At 45.1% G+C, this 24939-nt stretch overlaps 1 protein-coding gene across 27 annotated transcripts in view; it reads right to left on the minus strand.

The window, feature by feature from the left end:
- DLG2 (discs large MAGUK scaffold protein 2) overlaps nt 1-24939 on the minus strand; it is a 901719-nt gene that overhangs the window by 150486 nt on the left and 726294 nt on the right. For 22 of the 27 annotated variants that reach the window (XM_028725975.2, XM_028725977.2, XM_028725973.2 and 19 more), the window contains 3 exons: nt 21746-21901; nt 12759-12827; nt 9498-9654 (listed from right to left, as the gene is read on the minus strand). In XM_028725975.2, coding sequence (XP_028581808.2) covers nt 9498-9654; nt 12759-12827; nt 21746-21901 — 382 coding nt within the window. The remainder of the gene's footprint in view (nt 1-9497; nt 9655-12758; nt 12828-21745; nt 21902-24939) is intronic. The other 5 variants (XM_077926964.1, XM_028725980.2, XM_028725981.2 and 2 more) reach the window with 1 other exon arrangement.

Raw genomic sequence — 24939 nt, forward strand, 5'->3', positions numbered from 1 at the left:
ACTGGGAGCGGCCGCCGAGACTATATAACACCGGTCTTGAAAGACCTGCACTGGCTCCCAGTATGTTTCCGAGCACAATTCAAAGTGTTGGTGCTGACCTTTAAAGCCCTCTGAACAGCCTCGGCCCAGTAGACCTGAAGGAGTGTCTCCACCCCCAATGTCCAGCCTGGACACTAAGGTCCAGCGCCGAGGGCCTTCTGGCAGTTCCTTCACTGAGAGAAGTCAAGTTACAGGGAACCAGGCAGAGGGCCTTTTCGGTAGTGGCACCCGCCCTGTGGAACGCCCTCCCACCAGGTGTCAAAGACAAAAATAACTACCAAACTTTTAGAAGACATCTGAAGGCAGCCCTGTTTAGGGAAGCTTTTAATGTTTAATAGGTTATTGCATTTTAGTGTTTTGTTGGAAGCTGCCCAGAGTGGCTGGGGAAACCCAGCCAGATGGGCGGGGTATAAATTATTATTATTATTATTATTATTATTATTATTATTATTATTAAGCGAGAAGAGTACATGGGAGAGCCAGGGTGGAGCAGTGGGGTTAAGGTGCTGGACCAGGACCCAGAAGATCAGGGTTTCAAAGTGCCACTTAACCACGAAGGTCCCTGGGTGACCTTAAGCCGCTCCACCGCCTCTCAGGCTGGCCTACTTCGCAGGGTTGTTGCGACGATAAAACGAAAAAGAAATTAATCGTGTATGCCGGGCCGAGATTCTCGGTGCAAAGGCGGGATGCGAAAGTGAGAAATAAGTAAACATAAGCGAGACAAGAGGGAGGGAACTGGACATGCCTGATGCTGGACCACAAGTGAGGCTGAATGTGCTATAACGAAACCCTACCGAACTGATCAGCACTGAGGGGTTGGAGAATCATTGACAGATGTAGGTTTGAGCTGTTGAAAGCATGCTGGTGGGTGGAGGAACCCTGGCTCAGAGGAACATAATTCTCACCTTGTATTTGAGGTGAACATTGCAAGTTGCTGGTATCCTGACCTTGACCCAGTCTCCCATTGCCAACCTGCCAGGGCTTTGAAATCTTTGTGGGTAGGGATATCGGAGAAGGGCCTTCTTGGTGGCTGCCCCTGAGCTTTGGAACTTCTGCCCTACAGAAGCTAGACTGGCTCCTTCCCTGTTGTCCTTCTGTTGGCAGGTGAAGATCGTTTTATTCCCACAGGCCTTTGGGAGCTGCCCATTTGTTTTTTAAAGAAAGGGATTTATTAGTGCTGTGCTGTTTTTACTATTTTTTATATTGTTTTATTTCTATTACCTTTTACCAATTATATTTTACACATTTTTAGCTTTTTGTATTTTACCTGTGTTGCTTTAGTTTTATTTTTTTTTAATTATTACAATTTTCAGCAGTCAAAAATTAAAACATTTGACTTCCCTTCCGCCTTTCCATGGCTTCCTTCTATTTATCTTTCAGCACTGCATATTCCAGTCCCTCCATATCTTCTCTTTTCACATTTTATTTCATACTGCTGAATTTATCCTAAAGCTGCTAACATTTTAACCTGTTTACAATAATTCTTCATATGCTCTACAAACTTTTTACGATCCTCTTTAACTACTGTTTTATCTTGCACTCTTGTTCTGTTGGTTAGACTTGCCAACTCTGCATTCCTCCCTCGTTGGGGCTTCTCCCTCCCTCCACTTTTGAGCCTATAAAATTCGAGCTGCAGTTGTTGCACAGAGAAATAAATTCTTATAATTCTTGGGAACATCTGACTCCATTATTCCTAAGAGAAATGTCTCTGGTCTTTTTGGGAATGAACTTTTGAACATTTTTTTTTTGCGTTGTTTTAATTAGCAGAAGCCCCATTGAGTCCCAGTCTGCGAAATAGGTGGGATATAAATAAATATAATAAGGAATCACAAACTTTGGCAGCACCTCCAGCGAGATGCAGGAGAGCATGTTGGGAAGATTGGGTAATGAATTGATTTTTGCTTTTAAGGGTGTATGGGAAATAGAGGAAAATATTGTGGAGTCTCAGCCTGACTAATTAGCTAACAATTTTGAACCTGATCCCACCAATATTATTTGTGTACAGTATAGTATCACATAGTATAAGCTTTTGGGTTTTTCTTAACTTCAGTTATCTAACTCCTATGAGTTTCTCAAAAGTAGAATGTTTGGGAATGTATTTGTAACCCCCCGGAATAAATCGGACAATGTGTACAAGTATCCTCAATGAGAACAGCTTCCATTGTGGAACAGAAAATGCAGCTACTGCTCAGATTTCCATTCAACCAATTTACTACCTGCTGTAATACCCAAACTAATAAAAATCCTGTGCTGCCACCTGGTGGAGTTTGCAGGGAAACTATTAATGAGTGGAATGAAAGCCTGTATGCAGTTTGGTGAACCACAGGTGTGTTCAAGTCCCAGTGCTCTGTAGGTTTCTGCTTTGGAGGTGCAGCACACAATAAGGGCATGGAAAGTAAATACTAGATTATTATATGGGGCTGTGTGGATAATAATAATAATAATAATAATAATAATAATAATAATAATTTATTATTTATTATTTATACCCCACCCATCTGGCTGGGCCTCCCCAGCCACTCTGGGCGGCTTCCATAGAAACCAAAAAGACAGTAAAATATCACACGTTAAAAACTTCCCTGAACAGGGCTGCCTTAAGATGTCTTCTGAATGTCAGGTAGTTGTTTATCGCTTTGACATCTGCTGGAAGGGCGTTCCACAGGGCGGGCGCCACTACCGAGAAGGCCCTCTGCCTGGTTCCCTGTAGCTTTGCATCTCGCAATGAGGGAACCGCCAGAAGGCCCTCGGCACTGGACCTCAGTGTCCGGGCAGAATGATGGGGGTGGAGATGCTCCTTCAGGTATACTGGACCGAGGCCGTTTAGGGCTTTAAAGGTCAGCACCAACACTTTGAATTGTGCTCGGAAACATACTGGGAGCCAATGTAGGTCTTTCAAGACCGGTGTTATATGGTCTCGGCGGCCGCCACCAGTCTAGCTGCCGCATTCTGGATTAGTTATAGTTTCCGAGTCACCTTCAAAGGTAGCCCCACGTAGAGTGCATTGCAGTAGTCCAAGCGGGAGATAACCAGAGCATGCACCACTCTGGCGAGACAGTCTGCAGGCAGATAGGGTCTCAGCCTACGTACCAGATGGAGCTGGTAAACAGCTGCCCTGGACACAGATTTGACCTGTGCCTCCATGGACAGCTGTGAGTCCAAAATGACTCCAAGGCTGCGCACCTGGTCCTTCAGGGGCACAGTTACCCCATTCAGGACCATTCAGGATCTCATCTTCCCCAAGAAACTGGCCCCTGAAGAGCCACTGCTTGTCAGAAAAGGCAAGGATAAACCAAGAACAGCCATTCCAGATCAGATCGAAAGGACCCATCTAGTCCAGCATCTTACAGCAGCCACTCAGATGCCTACAGTAAACCTGCAAGCAGGAGATGCAATTCCCCCAAAACTCCCCCTGATAGTTGAACAACGCTAGATGAGCAATATCTCTGATCTGCCACAAAAGTTGCTTCCTATGTCCCGAAGGACAACTTTACTTCCTCCCACAACTAACTGATTAGCAGAATTTGCATGCTGCTTGATTGGAGAAACAACAACCTTCATTTAAGGAGCTGGCAAAAATACAAAACAAAAACCTTGAAATTTTCAACAGAAAGCAGCTAAAAACAGGTATTTAAAAGCATTCAAAAGATGACTAAAAATAAAAAAGAGCTAATAGGAGGTAACTTCTACACATGTGACTTCAACATAGCACCAAAAAGGTACCTGTCTGCCGTTTTGTCAGAAGTCTTTTGTATTTAAGTGTTTATTTAAGTATTAATTAGGAAGATTAAGTTTTTTTATGCACGTAAATATGCTTTTTCTTCTTTTTCTGTATTTTCTTCTTTTCTTAATTCTTTTTTCTTTAATTTTCTTTCTGTAGTATGATATTGCAAATTCTTTGTATATGTGTGTAATTTAAATTAATAAAGATTTTTTTATATATATAAAAAAGGTACCTGTATGTTGTCAAGTGGCAGGGAGTTCCAAAGTGTAGGTGCTGCCACACTAAATGATTTGTTTCTTACATATCTAAATGACTTGTAGGACTAGAAGGGATGTGTGGAGCTGGTATTGTGTTGGCAGTTCTGCAGATCGAAGCAGCCCAGTGGACATTGGTCTCTCCTTCCCCCTCTACCCTCCTTCCTCCCAGTCCATCAGGCAGCCAGGGAAGAAATTAATCACTGTTGCTGGAGGCCTAATCTGATCTCTTGCAGAAGCCTTTTGAAATTAGGGCAAAGGACACGTGGAATTATGTTTAGGGCTATAGATCACCCACTTCTGACCTCCTGACTTTCAAAGGTCACACACTTACTCAGCCAAGCAATTTAGCTCTGGTCTGGTGACCTCTAGCACCGCCACCATTGAAATAACTATATATGTTTTTACTGGACTAACCACTTCATATTGCAGATGGGGTAGTGGCGGCATGTTTGAATACGTCTCCGTCACATATTTATTCATGAAAAGATAGCATTTTCAATGAGAATTGGCTTTCTCCCTGCAAACTCCTGAAAGACAGGTGCTTCTTAGATTTCTTTTCTTTCCAGCTCTGGTTGAAGACTTTCTTCTTTCAACAAACCCTCTACGTGGATATATATATATATGTGTGTGTGTGTGTGTGTGTGGCGCTGTGGGTTAAAGCCTCAGCGCCTAGGACTTGCCGATCGAAAGGTCGGCGGTTCGAATCCCCGCAGCAGGGTGCGCTCCCGTCGTTCGGTCCCAGCGCCTGCCAACCTAGCAGTTCGAAAGCACCTTCGGGTGCAAGTAGATAAATAGGGACCGCTTACTAGCGGGAAGGTAAACGGCGTTTCCGTGTGCAGCTCTGGGTCGCCAGATGCAGCTTGTCACGCTGGCCACGTGACCCGGAAGTGTCTGCGGACAGCGCTGGCCCCCGGCCTTTTGAGTGAGATGGGCGCACAACCCTAGAGTCTGTCAAGACTGGCCTGTACGGGCAGGGGTACCTTTACCTTTATATATATATATATATCCTAGCCAGTATCTGTATTTATCTGAAATGGCTTTTTATAGAGGCAACTGTTTAGAGGCAACATGGCTTTTTACTGTGTTGTGAAATGGCTTTAAGATGCTTCACAAGAAGTGATGCACATAGGAAAGAAATAAGAACAATACGTCTCTGATGACTGGAGGGTCGCAGCAATGGGTGGTATTCAGCTACGTCTTACTCAGAGTAGACGCATTGAAATCAATTGACTCAATTTATTTGTGTTCATTGATTTCAGTGGGTTTGTTCTGAGTAAAACTCAGTGAGACTACAACTCACTGCATCTCTGTTGGCCTGGGTCTTTCCTACCTTTTCACGCCTTAGGTATTTTGGTAAGCAAACCTAAGTTGTTGTTGGTTTTGTGTGTGTTTTTTGTGTTGTTGGTTTTTTGCTAAAATCTAACCACCAGTGGCCTTCCTTCAATAAATTGCTTAGTGATAACTGCCTTGGAAAAAGCTTGAACAACATTCCCCCCCCCCTTATTTTTTTACTTGGGATGGATATGGAAGAATGCATTTATTGTTGTTATTTGAGCTTGATTAACTCAAACGCTGCTCCATTCCAAATTCGCTGGAGGAAATACACAAAGCCTAATTGGATGATTGCTTCTCTTCCATTTGACTGATGAAACACAAAGCATTGGGTGTTGGGTTTTTTGTTTTTTGCATGCCAAGATTATGCCAAGTGGCTTATTTGTCTCTTGCAGAGAATGCGGCTACAAAATAAACTAAAATTCCTTGGCACCCGACCAGAGATGACTGCAGGCAACGATGACTCTGCACTTCAAGACTGCTGCTGTGGCCTAGGCTTACTGGGTGCCAGTCAAGTTCCATTCCAGTCTGTTATCTTTGTCCTGGAGATATTGATGACGTAGGAACCTTCGGGCCTGCAGACATTGCTGGACTCCAGCTTCCAGCATCCCTGACTATCATTCATGCTGGCTGGAGCTGATGAGATTTGCAGTCTGACAACATCTGGAGGGCAAAGGTCCTCCAAGCCTCCCTTAAACATGGCAAGGGGTTGGACCAGACGACCCTTTGCCTCCATCCCTGATCATAAGATCAGCTCCAAGGCATTTTTTCATGGTGGTCTCATGTCTATCAAACTCTCACTCTTGAAATGTTTGACACGGATGTTGATAAGGAAATCAGCTCCTATCAGGATAGCATGGACCTGAATTTTGTTTTGGGGGGCAGATTGTGAGCAGAAATTGGGATCAGCTTTGGGATCCCTGGAAATGTGTGTTCATTTAACTGTGCACATTCCTTAGAGAAGAATTATTTCCAAATTCCACGCTATCAGTGTAAAAAGGAAAGGGCAATTATGGTAATGTTGCAGGGGCTAAATGCACAAAACGTATCCAAAGGCTTACAAAGCTATAATAATAATAATAATAATAATAATAATAATAATAATAATAATAATAATAATAATTTTATTTATACCCTGCCCTCCCTGGCAAGACAGGGCTCAGGGCAGCTAACACGGAATATAAATACAGAAAAAACAGTTTAAAAAAACAAAAAACAAACCCAAACAAACAATTGATTGAAATATAAATTAGAATGCAGTTTAAAATGCAGCTTAACATGCAGCCTCGTTTTAGTGGTAGCCTGTAGATCAAAGCCATAAGGGGAGAAAATGTCAAATATTCACCAGGGCCAACTATCCATGCTGGTCCTACATGGGCCAACAAAAAGAGGCGAGGGAAAATTTATATACAAAATCCCATATAAGGGGTTCCATAAAATAAAATAAAATAAAATAATAAAAATGAGAGGGGGGGTGGTGGTTAGACTGAGTTCAAACCAAAGGCCAGGCGGAACAGCTCCATCTTGCAGGCCCTGCAGAAAGATGTCAAATCCCGCAGGGCCCTGATCTCCTGCGGTAGGGCATTCCACCAGGCTGGGCCAGAGCTGAAAAGGCCCTGGTCCTGGTTGAGGCCAATCTAACCTCCTTATGTGTGTGTGTGTGTGTGTGTGTGTGTGTGTATACACACACACACACATACATATACAAAAAACCCATCGCAGATTTGGAGAACGAATCGTGGAGCTGCAGTCCAATTCATTAAGAACACAGAGATCTCAAACCCTGCATGTCTCATCTGAGAGTGTGCTTGGGGTGTATGCCATGCTCATTCATACCCACTAGATGGCAGACTTGATCTGAAGAAGAAGAAGAAGACGAAGACGAAGAAGAAGAAGAAGAAGAAGAAGAAGAAGAAGAAGAGGAGGAGGAGGAGGAGACGGCGGCGGAGGGGGAGTTTTGACTTGATATCCCGTCCTTCACTCCCCTTAAGGAGTCTCAAAGCGGCTAACATTCTCCTTTCCCTTCCTCCCCCACAACAAACACTCTGTGAGGTGAGTGAGGCCGAGAGACGTCAGAGAAGTGTGACTAGCCCAAGGTCACCCAGCAGCTGCATGTGGAGGAGCGGGGAAGCGAACCCGGTTCACCAGATTACGAGTCCACCGCTCTTAATCACTACACCACACTGGCTCAGTGTGGTGCAGGGACAGCTGCATGTTCCTGCATGGCAGGGGGGTTGGACAAGATGACCCCCAGGGTCCCTTCCAACTCTATGATTCTCCGAGATAAGTTGGTGGCCCTCGGCACACCTTGTGGAAGCAAATTCAATACACTGTGTGAAGAATCATCTCCCTTCTTCCATGCTGAACCTCCCAGCTCCCAGCTTCACTGGGATGGTGTTATTGAATTGTTTCGGGTTCTCAGCATGTGAGATTTTGCTGTGGGAAACCCAGATTTGCTTTCCAGTCTCATGGAAAAGTAGGCAGGCAGGACTCGAACGGATCAGAGAAGATGCCTCTCTGTCTCCCTCCCTGCCCTGATTTGCAGAGGCCATATCTCTGTGCCTGAGCATCAGCCTTGCACAAGAAGGTCCCAGGTTAAATCTCTAGCATCTTCAGGTAGAGCTGGGAACAACTCACCTGAAACCCTGGAGAGCCACTGCCTGTCCAATGCAGACACTATCGATGGACCAACAGTCTAACTTGGCAAGTTGCTATGCTGCTAAAAGGCAGGATTGCAGATAGACCAAGGAGAGACATTGCCAACACAGACCCTGTTTGCTGGACCAGGAACTGGAGGAGTGATCAAATCTCACTTTCTCTTGACCCTCGGTGGCTGTTGGAGTAGAACAGACCATCATAGTGACGGATTTTGCTGGTAACTAGAGCTGGTAACTAGAAGGACGTGGGTGGCGCTGTGGGTTAAACCACAGAGCCTAGGACTTGTCGATCAGAAGGTTGGCGGTTCGAATCCCTGTGACGGGGTGAGCTCCCGTTGCTCAGTCCCTGCTCCTGCCAACCTAGCAGTTCGAAAGCATGTCAAAGTGTAAGTAGATAAATAGGTACTGCTCCGGCGGAAAGGATGATGGGTGTTGTAGTCCAAAAAAAAGCTAGAGACCCAAGTTTGGGAAACACTGGTCTACACTAACAGACAGGAGCTCTCCAGGTTCTCTGCCAGGGGCATTTTCCAGTCCTACCTTGTTGCATGCAAAACATGTGCTCTACCACTGAGATAAGGCTGACCAAGCTAAGGCTGGATGATAAGGGAGACAATTTGCTGCTAGCCCACCACTCCAATGTAGGATTATTTTTGGTTAGGGGTGGGGGTGGGGCTTCTGACCCACAGGCCTTCCCACTTGGCCACCAGGCCATTTCAGCCCAGCTGCAACCACTTGCTCTACACTTCATGACATCAGGTGTTGGTCAGGGGAAAAACCTGCCCCAGCCAAAAGTTTATCTCCTGCCTTTAAGAAGGATATTGACAAGCTGGAAGGTGTGCAGAGGAGGGCAACCAAGATGATCAAGGGTCTGGAAATCAAGCCCTATGAGGAACGGTTGAGGGAGTTGGGTATGTTTAGCTTGGGAAAGAGGAGACGGAGAGGAGATATGAGAGCCATCTTCAAATATCTAAAGGGCCATCACATGGAAGATGGAGCAAGCTTGCTTTCTCCTGTTCTGGAGGGAAGGACACGATCCAATGGCTTTAAGTTACAAGAAAGGAGATTCTGACTAAACATCAGGAAGAACTTTCTGGCAGGAAGAGCTGTTCAATAGTGGAACAAACTCTCTTAAGGTGGTCGTGGACTCTCCTTCTTTGGAAGTTTTTAAGCAGAGGTTGGATGGTCATCTGCCATGGATGCTTTGGTTGAGATTCCTGCATTGAAGGGGGTTGGACTAGATGACCCTCGGCACCCCCTCCCAACTCTACAATTCTGATTCTTTCAAACTTAGCCCGTGAGATGGAGGTGATCACAATCCAATTCTCTTCCCCTGCTCTTGGTTAATATATGCCCAATATGCTGAATTTTTTTTAGTTAATGGTGGGAACCCCATCTGAAAACAAGCCAAAAAGCAGACCCCAACACAACGTAAGGGAAAGCTGTATTTTTTGCTTTAACTAAAAATTAAATCCGTGCGTAGGAAATACTTACAGATAAAATTTGGTCTCCCCTCTGAAGCTCTCCACTGAGATCGGCTGGCCCACCCGCTAGGATGAAGGATACAAAAATGCCTTCGCCGTCTTCTCCACCTACGATGTTGAAACCGAGCCCCGTTGACCCCTTGTGCAGGACAACTTTGCGAGGTTCTCTGTGGAAAGAAAAGGACATTGCTCATTCATTTAAGGGACCTGGATTCAGGACCAGCCCACCTATGAGGCAAGGTGAGAAGACCGCTTCAGGCAGAAGGATCCACTAGGACAGGTGATCCCAATGTTGATCTTTCTCGACCCCTGCCCCTTTGCTCCTGATGTAGATCTTCCCTGACCTCTTCTTCCCTTGTGGGGTGGGCGAGGGACCATTTTAAAGCCAGCCTCAGGTGCCAAAATGTCTTGGGCTGACTGGGTTGTATATGTCTCCTATTCTGCAGTTCCTTTCCATTTCCTTCCATAATAACAGGCACTAGGTGGACCATTGAGTTTGATGCAGTACAAGGCAGCTTTCTGTGCTGTTGCCATATCCTTTTTTTGTTTACTTTCTCCTCCCTCAGCTATCTCTTTGTGTTTTATACATTTTTATTAGTTTTTAACATATTAATTACCATTCATACAACAGAACTTCTCCTCTTATACAATATTTTTTGGACTTTCGTCAACACCTCTGATGATTTTCCGTTCTTATCACGTATTATGCATTTCTTAATTTCATATTACCTTTAATTATCTTTAACTAATAATTCTTCTCATTATCTTTTTTGCAGTATTTCAAATAGTTCACCTTACAAAACTTCTTGCAAACCTACTAGCGTAATCTGTTCATCACAATTACTTTTCAAATAGTCTGTCAATTTACTCCAGTCTTCTGAGAATCTCTGGTCCTGCAGGTTTTGAATCCTTCTTGTTACTTTATCTAATTCTGCATAGTCCATCAATTTCATCCTCCATTCTTACTATTGCCTTATCCTAATATCGTATTGACCAATGAGATACTTCCCTTTATGTTGACATAGGCAAGCATATATAGACACATGCCAATGTAAATCGGCAGCAACTGGGAATCCAATAGAATCGCAAATACACGGCTTAGGTCCAAGTTATCTGAAATACCATATCGCCTCATGTGAACCTGCCTGGATTTTGAGATCTTTGGAAGAGGGTCTTTCTCCCGCTTGGTGGGGATGTGGGAGAGGGCCTTTACCTGCACTTCAAAGTGGCACAGTCATCTCTATCGATTCGAAACTCCGCCGCTCAGTTCTGCTACGGGCATAGACCTTTCGTTAAATAGAATGGACTGCTATAAAATACATTTCCTGCATCCGGCCAGTAGATGGAGCTGGCAGTCCAGTTTCTGAGCACCCACAGTTCTTGCCCGTCCATAGTTAAACACATTTCATTCCTCTTTCTCTCTCTTCCCCCTACCTGCTTTACTCTATTTTTATTTCTCACCATGCTCCAGGGATTTTGGAGCAACAAAGATGAGATTCTTCAGGAGCTGCAGGCATGTGTAGCATCCAACATTGGTCAAATAATTTTTTTTGTTTGTTTGTTTTAGGTGCAGACCAGGGGAAAGTAGGAATAGATGCTACCCACCAGAGAAGGGAGCTAAAATTGTCGCCACAAAGAGACCTGTCCACTGAGAAGTTCTCCTGAGCAAGACCCACTGAAATGGCGCCAGAAGTATAATTGGGGATTGCACTGAATAAGTTCCCAATAGATCGGGTGCCACTCCCCCCCAAAAATAGCCAGAACAGGAAAAGTAAATCTCTGTTGAGCAGCCTTCCTCAACCTGGTTGTTGGCATCCATCTGTCTGAAGAGACAGCAGAATGTGCACTTTTGGTTGAAGTCAAACTGCCGGAGAATCACAGCGCCTGCTGTGGCTGCAGAGACCAGGAACTCACAACTGCTGCCTCCTGCATTGTTTGATGCTTTTGAATTATGGTGCTGGAGGAGACTCTTGAGAGTCCCATGGACTGCAAGAAGATCAAACCTATCTATTCTGAAGGAAATCAGCCCTGAGTGCTCACTGGAAGGACAGATCCTGAAGCTGAGGCTCTAATACTTTGGCCACCTCATGAGAAGTGAAGACTCCCTGGAAAAGACCCTGATGTGGGGAAAGATGGAGGGCACAAGGAGAAGGGGACGACGGAGGATGCGATGGTTGGACAGTGTTCTCGAAGCTACCAGCATGAGTTTGACCAAACTGTGGGAGGCAGTGGAAGACAGGAGTGCCTGGCGTGCTCTGGTCCATGGGGTCACGAAGAGTCGGACACAACTAAATGACTAAACAACAACAACAACAACAAAGCAGCACTAAAGTGACCTCCATGGGGTGCAAGCTTGGGTATTGTATATGGAGGTCCTGGGCTGCGACAAGACTCCACTCTCGACCTCGCTGATGTGATCCAAAGAAAAGCAGAGCAATACATTTGGCAGCATTTGCCGAAAAGAGTCGTACGACACGCCATCCAACCGTCTTAAGAACTCCACTCTGGTTCTGTGTAGGCTTTACTCTGGAGCCTTTTCTTCTCCTGAAGTCCTGCAAGACCATTGGCCATGTTGGCTGGGGTTGATGGGAGTTTTAAACCAAAACATATGGAGAATACGCAATTGGGAAAAGTCACTGCAGACCATGAACTCAGTGAAGGCTGTTCCATTAGGGCAACTGGGGCGCTAACCCACCAACCTCAGTCTGCCCTCAGCCAGTTCCCACCTGCCTACTCCCTCCCCCTTCCAGATTTCCCCTTTCTTTCTGCCCCTATTTCCAGCAGCTACTTCAGCATGCTGTCACGTTGCCACACAACCAATCAGGACTGGAAGATGTGACCATGTTACAAAGCCAAGTGAGAGCAAGGGCAAATGCTTGCTGTCCTCACTCTGAATGGGCAGGTATTTTTTACCCCATTTCATAGAGCCCACAAACTATTGCCAGAACTGGAAGTGTGTTGTTTTGCAGGAAAGCACAGTGCTCAGGAAAAGCACACTGCCTGTTTTTGTCTGGGACAGATACAAAAGCTGTTCAGGGAATAGTGGAAGGAGCATCTATTTCTGAGACGAAGCAGATTTGAACCTGCCAGCTGCCTAGATAGGGGAATGCCTGTGGCATCATAGGTAGTGCTGTTCTGAGAGCTAGGGAGCAGGAATGCACATATGAATTGCACACAGTTGTCCGTGCATGTACACACTCAAATAACTGCATAATGCTCAATGTGGCACAAAACTGGTGTAAAGCAATAACGACCCAAGTGAAACTCTTACCCTTCCACAGAAAGGCTCCGCTGTATGCTCACGGTGGGTGGCCGGGTCACTGTGCTGTGCTGGGAATGACTGCGTAGACAGGAAAGAAAGGAGGAATAAATAAAAACATTTGCTCGCAAAGCCTCTCAGTCTTATTGCAACAAGCTCTGGACGATCCAAAATACGACATAGATCTGGGGTTCAGAGAAGTAATATGCGTGTTCCTGAGTGGAGACAGTACATTGGGCTAAATCGTCATTTCGAGTTTCCACTAGCCGCTCTGGGTGGCTTCCAACAAATTAAAACACCAAACACAGTAAGACATCAAACACTAAAAACTTCCCTATACAGGGCTTCCTTCAGATGTCTTCTAAAAGTCAGATAGTTGTTTGTTTCCTTGACATCTGATGGGAGGGCGTTCCGCAGGAATAATAATAATTTAGTAGTAGGCAATATGGCACGCGAGTGGCGCTGTGGGTTAAACCACAGAGCCTAGGACTTGCCAATCAGAAGGTTGGCAGTTCGAATCCCCGCGACGGGGTGAGCTCCCGTTGCTCGGTCCCTGCTCCTGCCAACCTAGCAGTTCGAAAGCACATCAAAGTGCAAGTAGATAAATAGGTACCAGTCCAGCGGGATGGTAAATGGTGTTTCCGTGCACTGCTCTGGTTCGCCAGAAGCGGCTTAGTCATGCTGGCCACATGACCCAGAAGCTCTACGCCGGCTCCCTCGGCCAATAAAGCGAGATGAGCGCCACAACCCCAGAGTCGGCCATGACTGGACCTAATGGTCAGGGGTCCCTTTACCTTTACCTTTAGTAGGCAATATTGAGCTAGATGGACCAATGGTCTGGTTCAGTATAAGCCACCTTTATATGTTCCTATACTTTGCATCTAAACAGTCCCTAGTCCATTTGGTCCCAGGCATCAGATAACAGAGAGTGGAGAAGACTCTCCACACAAGACCCTGAAGGGCTGTTGCCAGTTAAGAATGACCATCACTGGATGCATAATTTGACCCATTTCTTAACAGCTAGTTGTTTCTTGGAAACTGCTGCAGGGAAAAATGATAAAATCAAGATTGTACACATTTCTCCCCAGCGTATACATGTCACTGGCTTACAGTAAGTCCCCACAAGGCATGCTTAGATATCTCTTTGTCTTCAACAGCACAGCTTAGCTGATCTGTTATGCTGGAAAGTCATGGCTGTTGGTTATCCTGCATGGCACGTTCCACCAATTGAAAATATATCTGATAGTGGCTACTGACCCAGATAGTTATTTCTGCATTGCCAGATGGCATTGGTAATGCCTAAAGCAGCAAAATATGGAAAATCCACAGCTCTCATGTGGAGCTGTGAGCCCTCTGATGGCCTCCCTGAAGTTATCGTGTGGGATCCACTGGTTTTATCAGTGTTGTGGCAAGCCCAGGATCAGTTGGGGGACCCTGCCACAGTTGCATAGATCTTTGTACGATCCAATGAGGAATGATTCATGCCTGGAATCCCATTGTTCTCACAGGTATTCCCTAAGTTGAAGATAATGGGACATGCTCCTTCTGTAGGCCTTTGGAGCATGATCACTGCAGCATGGATCTTCATGTGCCCTCCGAGGCACATACAAAACTCCAGTTAGTTCAATGGAGGGATGCAGAGATGCAGGCACTTGTTCCATTGAATTGAATGGGATAGATAAAGGCATTCTGTGTGCCTTTATCAGAGGACCCCCACCCACCCACTGCCTGATTGGGGAAAATGTGTATGGAATTGGAATATGGCGGGTAACCAAAATAGTTTACAAACACAGCAACTGCAGAACCGACTAGCTTGATGCTAATTTAACATGGTTGCGCTCTTCCCCCTCCCTGTCCTGTCTGCACAGATGACTTTGACGAGTTAATTGAACGGAACAGAAAAATGTAAAGTGGGCCAATGAGGCAGAGCTGGCAAATAACACAAGATACTTTTGACACAATGCAAGTCAAACACAGTTCCGTTTCGCAACTCCTCCGGGGAAACTGGCTATGTCTGTCTGGCGTCTTGAGGATACTTTGAAAAGGAACAGCTTACGGACTCCCTTTCCACCTGGGAAAGTGCAAAGAAGGACTACGGAACAAGCCAGCTGATGGAGCGACTTCCTTTGGAGGAAAGGAAAGGAAACAAGCTGCAGAATTTTAACTCACCCTCTCCAATTAGTCTTAAGAAGTGTGCCAGAAATTCAAACCAACGTATGTAACGTCCGCATTTATGAACAAACACGCAACCAAAACAGCCCCCAAATTTACATGGATTCATGATGAGCAACACAGCTAAATTTGTGAGCCTTGAATTTGTATACTGGTGAAGGTCGTGAGCTTCCCTCCCACAGTATTCCAGCGGAGCAGAACACATTGCACAATATTCTTTGCTTTGCGGCAAAGACAGGCAAGGCTAACTTATCTCCAGCAACATTCCACCATTTTTTGAACCATATTGTTTACTTTTATGTTATTTTGATTTGTTGGATGATCTGGAGTGCGCACATCTGAACAAGTGTCGTCAAAAACAACAGCACAGTTGATAGCACACTATTGTCCATGGAAGTGGGGATATGTGCAAAAAGTTTTAATTGAGTTGTGATAGGTGTAGAGACAACCCAACATAGATGTTTTCCAAATCACTTATCTTTCCTTCTGCTTTTTCAGCAAATTCTAGGGCTGGGTGAATATGTCAGTTTTGGTTTTTCTCAGTTCCTCAGTTTTCAAATTTTTAATTAACAACAACAACAACAACAACAACAACAACAACAACAACAACAACAGAAGTCCTCATGCAAATTCATGTATTTTAGTACAGATTTCACCTAATACATACATTTTTTGCAAAGCAAATTCTCCCAATATAATGTATTTTAAATGTTACTTTCACTAATATATGCATTTTAATGCCCTTTTTGCTTCAGTATATGCATTTTTGCGCATATTACTCAGCAAGAGAACTGCACATCAAAATTTGGAGACGTGTGGATTTTGGGGGATGGCCGTGTTTCTATTGTTTCAGCAAATGTGAATTAGGCAGCTTCATTTTTTAAATGTGGACTGAAACCCCCTCACCTTCTTAAAAGAAAGGTGGTTGCTCCACAATCTTTCGAAGAATAGTTTCCATGCATGCAACCTGCCCTGTAACTGAATGCACCCAAAGGCTCTGCTGGTTGCAGAAGTGAGAAAAAGTAAACTTGCAGCAAAAGTGTTTACATGTCTACACAGAGATAAGTCCTACTGAAGTCAATGGGGCTTACTGCTGAATAGGACTGAAGCTTCAATTACCGTATTTTTTGCTCTATAAGATGCACCAGACCACAAGACACACCTAGTTTTTGGAGGAGGAAGACAAGAAAAAAATAAATCTTAATCTCAGAAGCCAGAACAGCAAGAGGGATCACTGCGCAGTGAAAGCAGCAATCCCTCTTGCTGTTCTGGCTTCTGGGATAGCTGCGCAGCCTGCATTCGCTCCATAAGACGCACACACATTTCCCCTTACTTTTCAGGAGGGGAAAAGTGAGTCCTATAGAGCAAAAAATATGGTAATTAAAGGTGGCGCATGCAGCATGCAGAAACACAACAATCTCAACCACAAGAAGAAAAGGAAGGAAGGAAGGAAGGAAGGAAGGAAGGAAGGAAGGGAGGGAGGAAGGGGGGAAGGGAATACAGACTCCAAGGAAAAAAGCAATGCAGAAATAAAAAATGATTCATGGGCTGATGAATGAAATATTGTTTTCTATTGAATTAGATATAATAACAGAGTCTGCTCACAAACAGAAGCTAGGGCTGCGATTTCACCTTGGCACTCCAAGGCTTAAAAGCAAACATGCAGTCAGTGCTGCTGGAGCTGATTAAATAAAGGCAGAGATGCCAAGCTCAGCACTCCAAGATCTCCTTAAAGGCTTAGCAAGATTTGGTTTGTGAAGTTCGAGAAACCTCCACCGTCGTTTTTATTATTAATAAAAGCAATAACAATGATGTTTAAGGTTGCAATCTCATGTAGAATGACTTGGTAATAAGCCCCCTTGAAGAGAGCGAGGCTTATTTCTGAGTAAACAGCTGTAAGTTTGTGAACGGACCAGTTGCCTTTCATAGAAAAACGCTACTCAGAGTGACTTGGGAAAATGCCAAAAATGACAAGCACGGCAGTGAGATAAACACTCCCCCCCCCAATCTGAAATGTTAAAATAACAGGGGTGTGGGGAGTCAGAGAGAGGAGTCAGCAAATTAACAGGGAAACAACAAGCAGAAGTCACACCTGAGCCTTTATCGCCTGCTTTATCTGTTGGTCAGAAGCAGTGCTGGGAAACCTGTGACCCTATACAGACACTGGAATCCAACTCACATCAGCCCCAGCCAAGGGGATGAAGGGAGTTGTAGTTCAGCAGCCTTGGGGGGGGCAGTGCTATAGGTCCCCCCCCCATCCCTCGCTGAAAGAGAGTCCTGTTTTCATCCGTGCAATGCTGGTGGGTGTACAATTTATGCACACAGAAAGGGCGCGCTATTCATGCACATAGAAAGGGTGTAGTGAAATTAGGGCCACGAATGGCTGGAATGAAACATGGTTTATGGAAAGCAAATGGATACTACCAGCAGGTAGCAGAACCTTCAAGCAGCTACAAAGGTTCTGGAGTCCCATCACTGATTCATCCCTGTGCCCCCCCCCCCAAAAAAAAACCACACACCAAAAAAACTGGTGCACCAATCAGTTTTGTGTGGTTGAGGCTGGGAATAATCAACTGCATGTTGAATTTCCCACAATGCTCCAGAGGGATGCTACGTTATTTATTTATTTATTTATTTATTTATTTATTTTTACATTGGTTAGTTGCTTAATGAACATTAAATACAAGTATAAAACAACCTAAAGTTATCTATCTATATCTATCTATCTATCTATCTATCTATCTATCTATCTATCTATCTATCATCATCTATCTATCTATATCTATCTATCATCTATCTATCATCTATCTATCTATCTATCATCTATCTATCTATCTATCTATCTATCTATCTATCTATCTATCTATCATCTATCTATCTATCTATCATCATCATCTACCTACCTACCTACCTACTTATCAGATCCAACTCCTGTCTATCCTGCTAAAATATAAGCAGAAAATTGAGATCCAAAGGCCTGGGTGAATAAGAGGCCTGTTGCCTAAAATCACATAGTGATAGTGCCAGATGTGCCTCCCTGAGGATAACATTCCATGAACAAGGGGGCCACCACAGAGAAGGCTTGTTCTCTTGTTGCCACCCTCTGCACCTCCTGTGCAGGGGACATATACACAAAGGACTTGGGTGATGATTGCAGGGTCCAGGTTGGTTCACATGGGGAGAGGTGGTCCTTGAGATATTTGGGTCCTGAGCCACATAAGACTTTATAAGTCAAAAGCAGCACTTTGAAACCGAGCCCAGAAATTATTTGGTACTTAGTGCAGTTGGGCTGGGATTGGGAGTACAAGCTCAGACTGTGTTGCCTCAGCAACCTGACCATTGAATTCTGCACGACCTGCAGTTTCTGGACCATCTTCAAAGGCAGCCCCATGTATAATAAAAAGGTAAAGGGGCCCCTGACCATTAGGTCCAATCGTGACTGACTCTGGGGTTGCGGCACTCATCTCGCTTTATTGGCCAAGGGAGCCAGCGTACAGCTTCCAGGTCATGTGGCCAGCATGACTAAGCCGCTTCTGGCAAACCAGAGCAGCGCACGGAAACGCCGTTTATCTTCCTGCCGGAGTGGTACCTATTTATCTACTTGCACTTTGATGTGCTTTCGAACTGCTAGATTGGCAGGAGGAAGGACTGAGCAACGGGAGCTCACCCCAACCTTGTGATCGGCAAGTCCTAGGCTCTGTGGTTTAACCCACAGCACCACCCGTGCCCCTTCCCATGTGTAATACCTTGCGGTAATCTAACCTAGTGGGAAATCCAATTCTCTCAGAGCACTGGTGCGACTGCTCCTCACTGCTGCCAGGTGAGTCTGCACCATGTAAGCCAGCCAATGGAGCAAGAGATCCAGCCAATAGCTGCATCAAACCTCAAGGCTGCCTTAGGTCCACTTTCCTCCACTATTGTGGCATATGAAGCGGGTGAGGATGCATTTGAGGAACATTTTCCCAACATGCTGTTTGCAAAGGTACCCAGAGCCTCTTTGCTTCAGAAGGCGGCCTCCTTATCTAAAAGCCATGGGCAGTTTTGCTTTAACAAAAAGCCAAATTTGAAATGCAAAGCAAACAACTGGATAAAATGAAGACCGTTCCTTAATCCATTTAATGTGCATGGGGAGAAAAAAAACCACAAACCCCAGTCTACTGAAGCAGAACCTGATTTGCTCATCGCTGCAGACAATTTCAAACTTAAATGAGATTTTGTTCAGGTTTAATTATAAATAAGCTAACTCAACAAACCTCTTTTATTTTTGCAGAGGGGCATTGTGAATATTGCATCCCGGCAACAAACAACTAGGGCACGTTTGGTACTGAGAGCAGCACATGGGGCAGCCCTATACATCCCCATTGCATTCAATGGGCTTACTTACAGTCAAGCGTGCATAGGATTCTGCCTTCTGGCATTGATAACCCAGTTATCCCGATTTTTTTTTGCAGTTTTCTAGCTCTAGGGCCACATTCCCTTTTGGGTAACCTTCCTGGGGTGGGCAAGGACAAATGTCTCTTCCCTGCCTGGATGGAGGATAGAGAGGAGTGTTTGCTGAAACTACTCTGCCCCCTTCCTCTCCTGGGACCCACCTACCACAGGCATGCAGCCCTCAGAAGCTTGCGCAGAAGGCAATGTGGCTGAAAAAGATTCCCCACTCGTGTTGCAAGAGGTACCTAAAACAGCACACGCACCCCAGCGAAAAAGCCAGGAGCAGCAAAGGAGTCTTGGTTGACCACAAACTTGACATGAGCCAACAGTGTGACGCGGCAGCTAAAAAAGCCAATGCAATTCTGGGCTGCATCAATAGGAGTATAGCATCTAGATCAAGGGAAGTAATAGTGCCACTGTATTCTGCTCTGGTCAGACCTCACCTGGAGTACTGTGTCCAGTTCTGGGCACCACAGTTCAAGAAGGACACTGACAAACTGGAACGTGTCCAGAGGAGGGCAACCAAAATGGTCAAAGGCCTGGAAATGATGCCTTATGAGGAACGGCTAAGGGAGCTGGGCATGTTTAGCCTGGAGAAGAGGAGGTTAAGGGGTGATATGATAGCCATGTTCAAATATATAAAAGGATGTCACATAGAGGAGGGAGAAAGGCTGTTTTCTGCTGCTCCAGAGAAGCGGACACGGAGCAATGGATCCAAACTACAAGAAAGAAGATTCCACCTAAACATTAGGAAGAACTTCCTGACAGTAAGAGCTGTTCGACAGTGGAATTTGCTGCCAAGGAGTGTGGTGGAGTCTCCTTCTTTGGAGGTCTTTAAGCAGAGGCTTGACAACCATATGTCAGGAGTGCTCTGATGGTGTTTCCTGCTTGGCAGGGGGTTGGACTCGATGGCCCTTGTGGTCTATTCCAACTCTATGATTCTATGAAATCTCTTATTGTGGTTTTCCCCTTTGCTCACCTTGGGCTACTGTTGCTGGGGCGAGTGGCCAGCTGGCAGCACTCTGAATACACCTAAAGAGCAAGCTCGTAAAGAGCAAGTAAAGCCCTGCATGGCTCTTGGATATTAACTCGAGGATATGCATCTTGAAACAAAATGTACATGAGCAGCACGCTCCCCAAGAAGCGGTGTGAAATGGTTGATACAGTGGATTAGCTCAGCCTGTGCCTGTGCCGCTGCTGAATCTTAATCCTTTAATTAATGCTAAGTTGCATCCTGCAGCGCTCAGCTGATGTGTATCTCCCTGAGAGGCAGGCTCCCCACCCCAATCCCCCGCCTGCTTTCTAGGATGCCTCCGCTGTGCCCCCTTCATTTCCCTCTCGCTCGCCTGCTGCGCTACACAGCGGAACCAAACGCTGTCATTGTAAGGATGCGGAGAAGCATCTCCCTCGCAGGGAATGAATCAAATCTGTTTGGTACAGACACGACAAATCCCACAGTCTCCCCGAAGCTCGATTCCAGGACCTGCTTTGAGGGGGATCTCTGTGTTGTTCCTGGTTTTGCCCTTTAGCAAGCTACTCCAAGATGCTCAGGGGGGAAAGGAAAGGCCAACCAGATTTCTCATGCTGGTATCACAGAATGGACAGGGACCTCAAAGGTCCTCTCCTCCAGCCCTTTGCCAATGCATGCTATAGCATCCCTGATATTTATTTCCTTGTGTTTATATTCCGCCTTTCTTCCATCATGGAACTCAAGGTGGTTGTACACTTGGTACCCAGGCCATCACTCATCCAGGCACCGACCAGACTGAGGTCTGCTTAGCTACAGTCATTAAAGAGTCGGTGCCGTTTGGAGTAGACAACACCGGTCTAGGTGGGCAACCATCTCTTGACTCTTTCTAAAGCTAATTCCTATATGGTGCACTGGATAGATTGTTGAACTAGGACCCGGAAGACCCAGGTTCAAATCTCCCGCTCAGCCATGGTGTTCACTGGGTGATCTTTGGCCAGTCACCTTCTTTCAGCCTAACGGGTGTGCTGCGAGAACAAAATGGGGGGAGAGGGAGAAAGCGACTTGCAGGAAAGGTGGGATATAAAATGCAACCAACTGATACACGTCCACCTCTCCCTTTCTGCCCAGCATCCTTTTTCTGATGTCTGCGCTGCTGCCAAGCCCGCAAACCCAACCCTACTTAGATGTCGCTTAGAGAGCTCTCTGACTGAGTGGCTTAAAGCATCTTCTAAATACAATAAAAATGAATAAATATAAGGCCGGCCCTTTCCTCTTAAGCCAGTGAGGTGGAAGCGAAGTGAGCACAAGGTTGTGTTTTTTTCTGCAGAGGGAGCCAGAGGGGTGGAAGGTGGAGCCTAATACCGCGCACTTGAGCCGCGCCCATGCATTCTCGTATGAGGAAGTGAGGAAGAAGCACATGCAGTACCTGATGATCTCAGAGTCAGGGAGCAGGCCTAGGTGGTAGTGGGGATAGGGAGCTGAAAGGAGGAAGCTTTTGTCACACTCGACAGGGGAATAGTGCCTAGGAGAAGGTGGCTTATCACAGAATTTGTTCACAGTGCTGTAAACGGGTTCAGGAGGCCTGGTGATAACAGAAGAGAAGAGTAAGAGGTTAGACGGGCACCCCGGCATGCGCAAAACAGCCGGCCACACAGCTAATTTGCACCCCAAAGCATGCAGAGAAGTATCGACAAGAGAAGGGTTATATACACGCACCAAGGAAGGAAAAAGAAACTTCTGTTAAGTTACAATACGCTAGTCACAAAGAGTAAGAACGTGATAGGCACAGCACTGTACACAAGACAGCTAGGGGGAAGGAAACCGGTGACAACGCTGTGCCGAAACATACCGGTGACAAAAGTGTGCCGTAACAAACCGGTGTCAAAGCTGTACCATAACATTCAACTCTCAGTCTACAAACTGGATTAAAGCGTCGCTCCTTACCTTCTGGAAGCCAACAGAACCCGCCCTGAAAGAACTTTAACTTGACCTGTACACTTATACTAAAGATCTAGGACATCTTAGCAGTAAAGTCAGGAAGGCACATTCACACTACAAGGGAGGACAACGTGTAGCCATAAAGTTGAAAGGCGTTTGGAAGCCCCTTCTAGCAAACATTTATGTGTGATGCACTGATGAATTGTGGAGAAACAACATACATGGCTCCGGTTTCTACAACTGTGGCTCCGAAGCTGTAGCCCTGGAAGCAATTGCAAGATCAGCTTTATGCTGCTGGAATGCCTGGAAAAGCGAAGGAGCAATGTAGGGGAAGGACCACCCCTTACGTAAAGTTGCTGAGGATTCAAATAGATATAAGCAGTCCAGTCTCCTACCCCTTCTCTGTGGGCAATGGAGCAATGGTATAATTTAGCAATAGCAGAGGATCTGAGCAATAGACTAAGTTGTTCCTTTGGTCCTGGATTCCCAGTGGGGAACAGGCTATGCATATCAGGCTCAGTGGTAGAGCATTGGCTCTGTGTGTATAAGGTTTGATTGCCAGCATTTCCAGGTATGGCTGGGAGAGAGACTCCCGGAAGAGCTGCTGCCAGTCAGCACTGACAACACTGAACTAGATAGACCAATGGGTCCAGCTCCCTATGTTCCTAGATTCAGCTCCTGCCAACTTCAGTTAAAAGGATCAGGTGGGAGGTGATGGGAGAATTTGGAGCGCTGTAGGCTAGATGGGCTGAGGGCCCAACTCAGCTCCTGGGGGATGGCTCAGTTGGTAGAGCACGAGACTCTTAATCTCAGGGTTGAAGGTTCAAGCCCCAAGTTGGGCGAAAGATTCCCGCATTGCAAGGGAGGTGGACTAGATGATTCTCATGGACCCTTCCAACTCTACCATCCTTTGATTCCTATGCTCTTCTTGCCCATGAGATATGCTCTAATTGTGTTGCTGTGTTAGTTGGCGAAGACCCACAGGTCTGGAAACCACGGTTCTAGACAAGGAGACCTACCAAACGGCAACAGCGAACAAAAAGGTGACATCTTGTCATAGTTACACTGTATAAATCAGGGAATACACTCTACACAGTATGCATAGTTAGTCTGAGAGTCATTGTAATTCAGCCAAGCATTTGAACAGAAGCTGATCATCTTCAATGTTAAAATACACAATATGCAAAGGGTGCAAAGACTACCGTCCATTATGAACCAAAATAAGCATGCTGGACTTCTCTTTCCGTTCAGGCACTGCATGGCAAAGCCAGATCCAGCATCCTAAAGTCTCAAACAATGGACCTTTCATCATTCACCGTAGAGGTTTCATCCTGCAGGCAACTGGCACAGCCGGGTTCAAGCACTTTGCTTCTTACTTCTAAGAAACAGTTTTGTCAATCCGGGGAAATCTTTGTGAAAGCACATCTACAGAAGCTTCAAAGAAACTCACGAGTGTCTGCAGGATTCAGCCCCCGCATCCAGACCTTCAGTCTTCTGGGGCAAGCCTTTACTCTATACTCTGCTGGCTAACAAAATGCACTGAAAACTCAAGTGACGCAGGCCGCCTAATGGTGGAAGAGCAGAGCTGTAGAACAACACTTTGAAAAAAGAGACACACACAAAATCTCACCCTCTATGACATCGTAAAAGAAAACGAACCCTGAAAATAATTTTGAGTTCTTTTGGAAACATTGCAAATAGTTATGACATTCATAGTGGTATAAAAGCCAATTGTTTTAAAGCCCTTAAATATCATGAAAACAGAGATTGCAATGAGTCTTGACGACTTTTACACAGAAAGAAACCATTTTCTCTCTCTCCAGGGTTTGGTGTACTTTCAATAATATAGCATAGTGAGCATTAGGTATGGCTTTCTCTATTGGTCTTCTTTGGCTGGGAAATACAAGGCTAAATGGACCTTTGCTCTGATCCAGTCCAAGTTACATCTTGCATTTCTGGCAAGAATTTGGCACCAACATAGGCAGCATAACCCTGAAACTTGTTTCAGTGGTTGGTTTTACTTCCTAAATCTGTCTTCTGTGCCAATCATTTAAAAGTGCATTCCACTGGTACAATTGCAATTTAGCTCACAATGTAGCTTTTCACTCTCTTTAAACTGATTTTGTGGTGAGCCAGCCACCATCAATTACACCCCAGCATTTTTGTTTAAAAGAGAACCATGTAGTATCGATTTGAAGGGATTTTGCCAGAACAGAATACTGACCACATTTTTAAAAAAAATATCCATAGTTCAAAGAGTCTGTCACAAAAAGTTAGTTGTAGGGCCGAGAATTTTGCAATGTCTCTCTTCACTGCCCCACAATTAATTTTGTTAATATTACATGTTTTAAGTTCTATATGACCCTCCTTTACAATATGTAGAAAGAGTAGGTATAAACGTTTTTTTAAAAACCCAAATGGAACTAATACTGTGATGCCAATTTCCAACATTCTGTAATTTCCAATCATACTGATTCTGAGTTCCATACTTGAATAATGGTATTTCCCAAATTTAGAAAATTCGCTGTAACATATGCACATACATGCCTATCTGCATAATATAACGCTTAAAGCAAACCGATCATGTTCCAAGGAAATTTAAATCTCCAAATGAAGATTTGGAACATGGTGTTATGGCAGAGCAGAGAAAGGCCATTTGTTCTGAATGGCCTCATTAAAGTA

Source organism: Podarcis muralis, chromosome 4, assembly GCF_964188315.1.
Source record: "Podarcis muralis chromosome 4, rPodMur119.hap1.1, whole genome shotgun sequence".
In the NCBI taxonomy this organism is placed as follows: Eukaryota; Metazoa; Chordata; class Lepidosauria; order Squamata; family Lacertidae; genus Podarcis; species Podarcis muralis.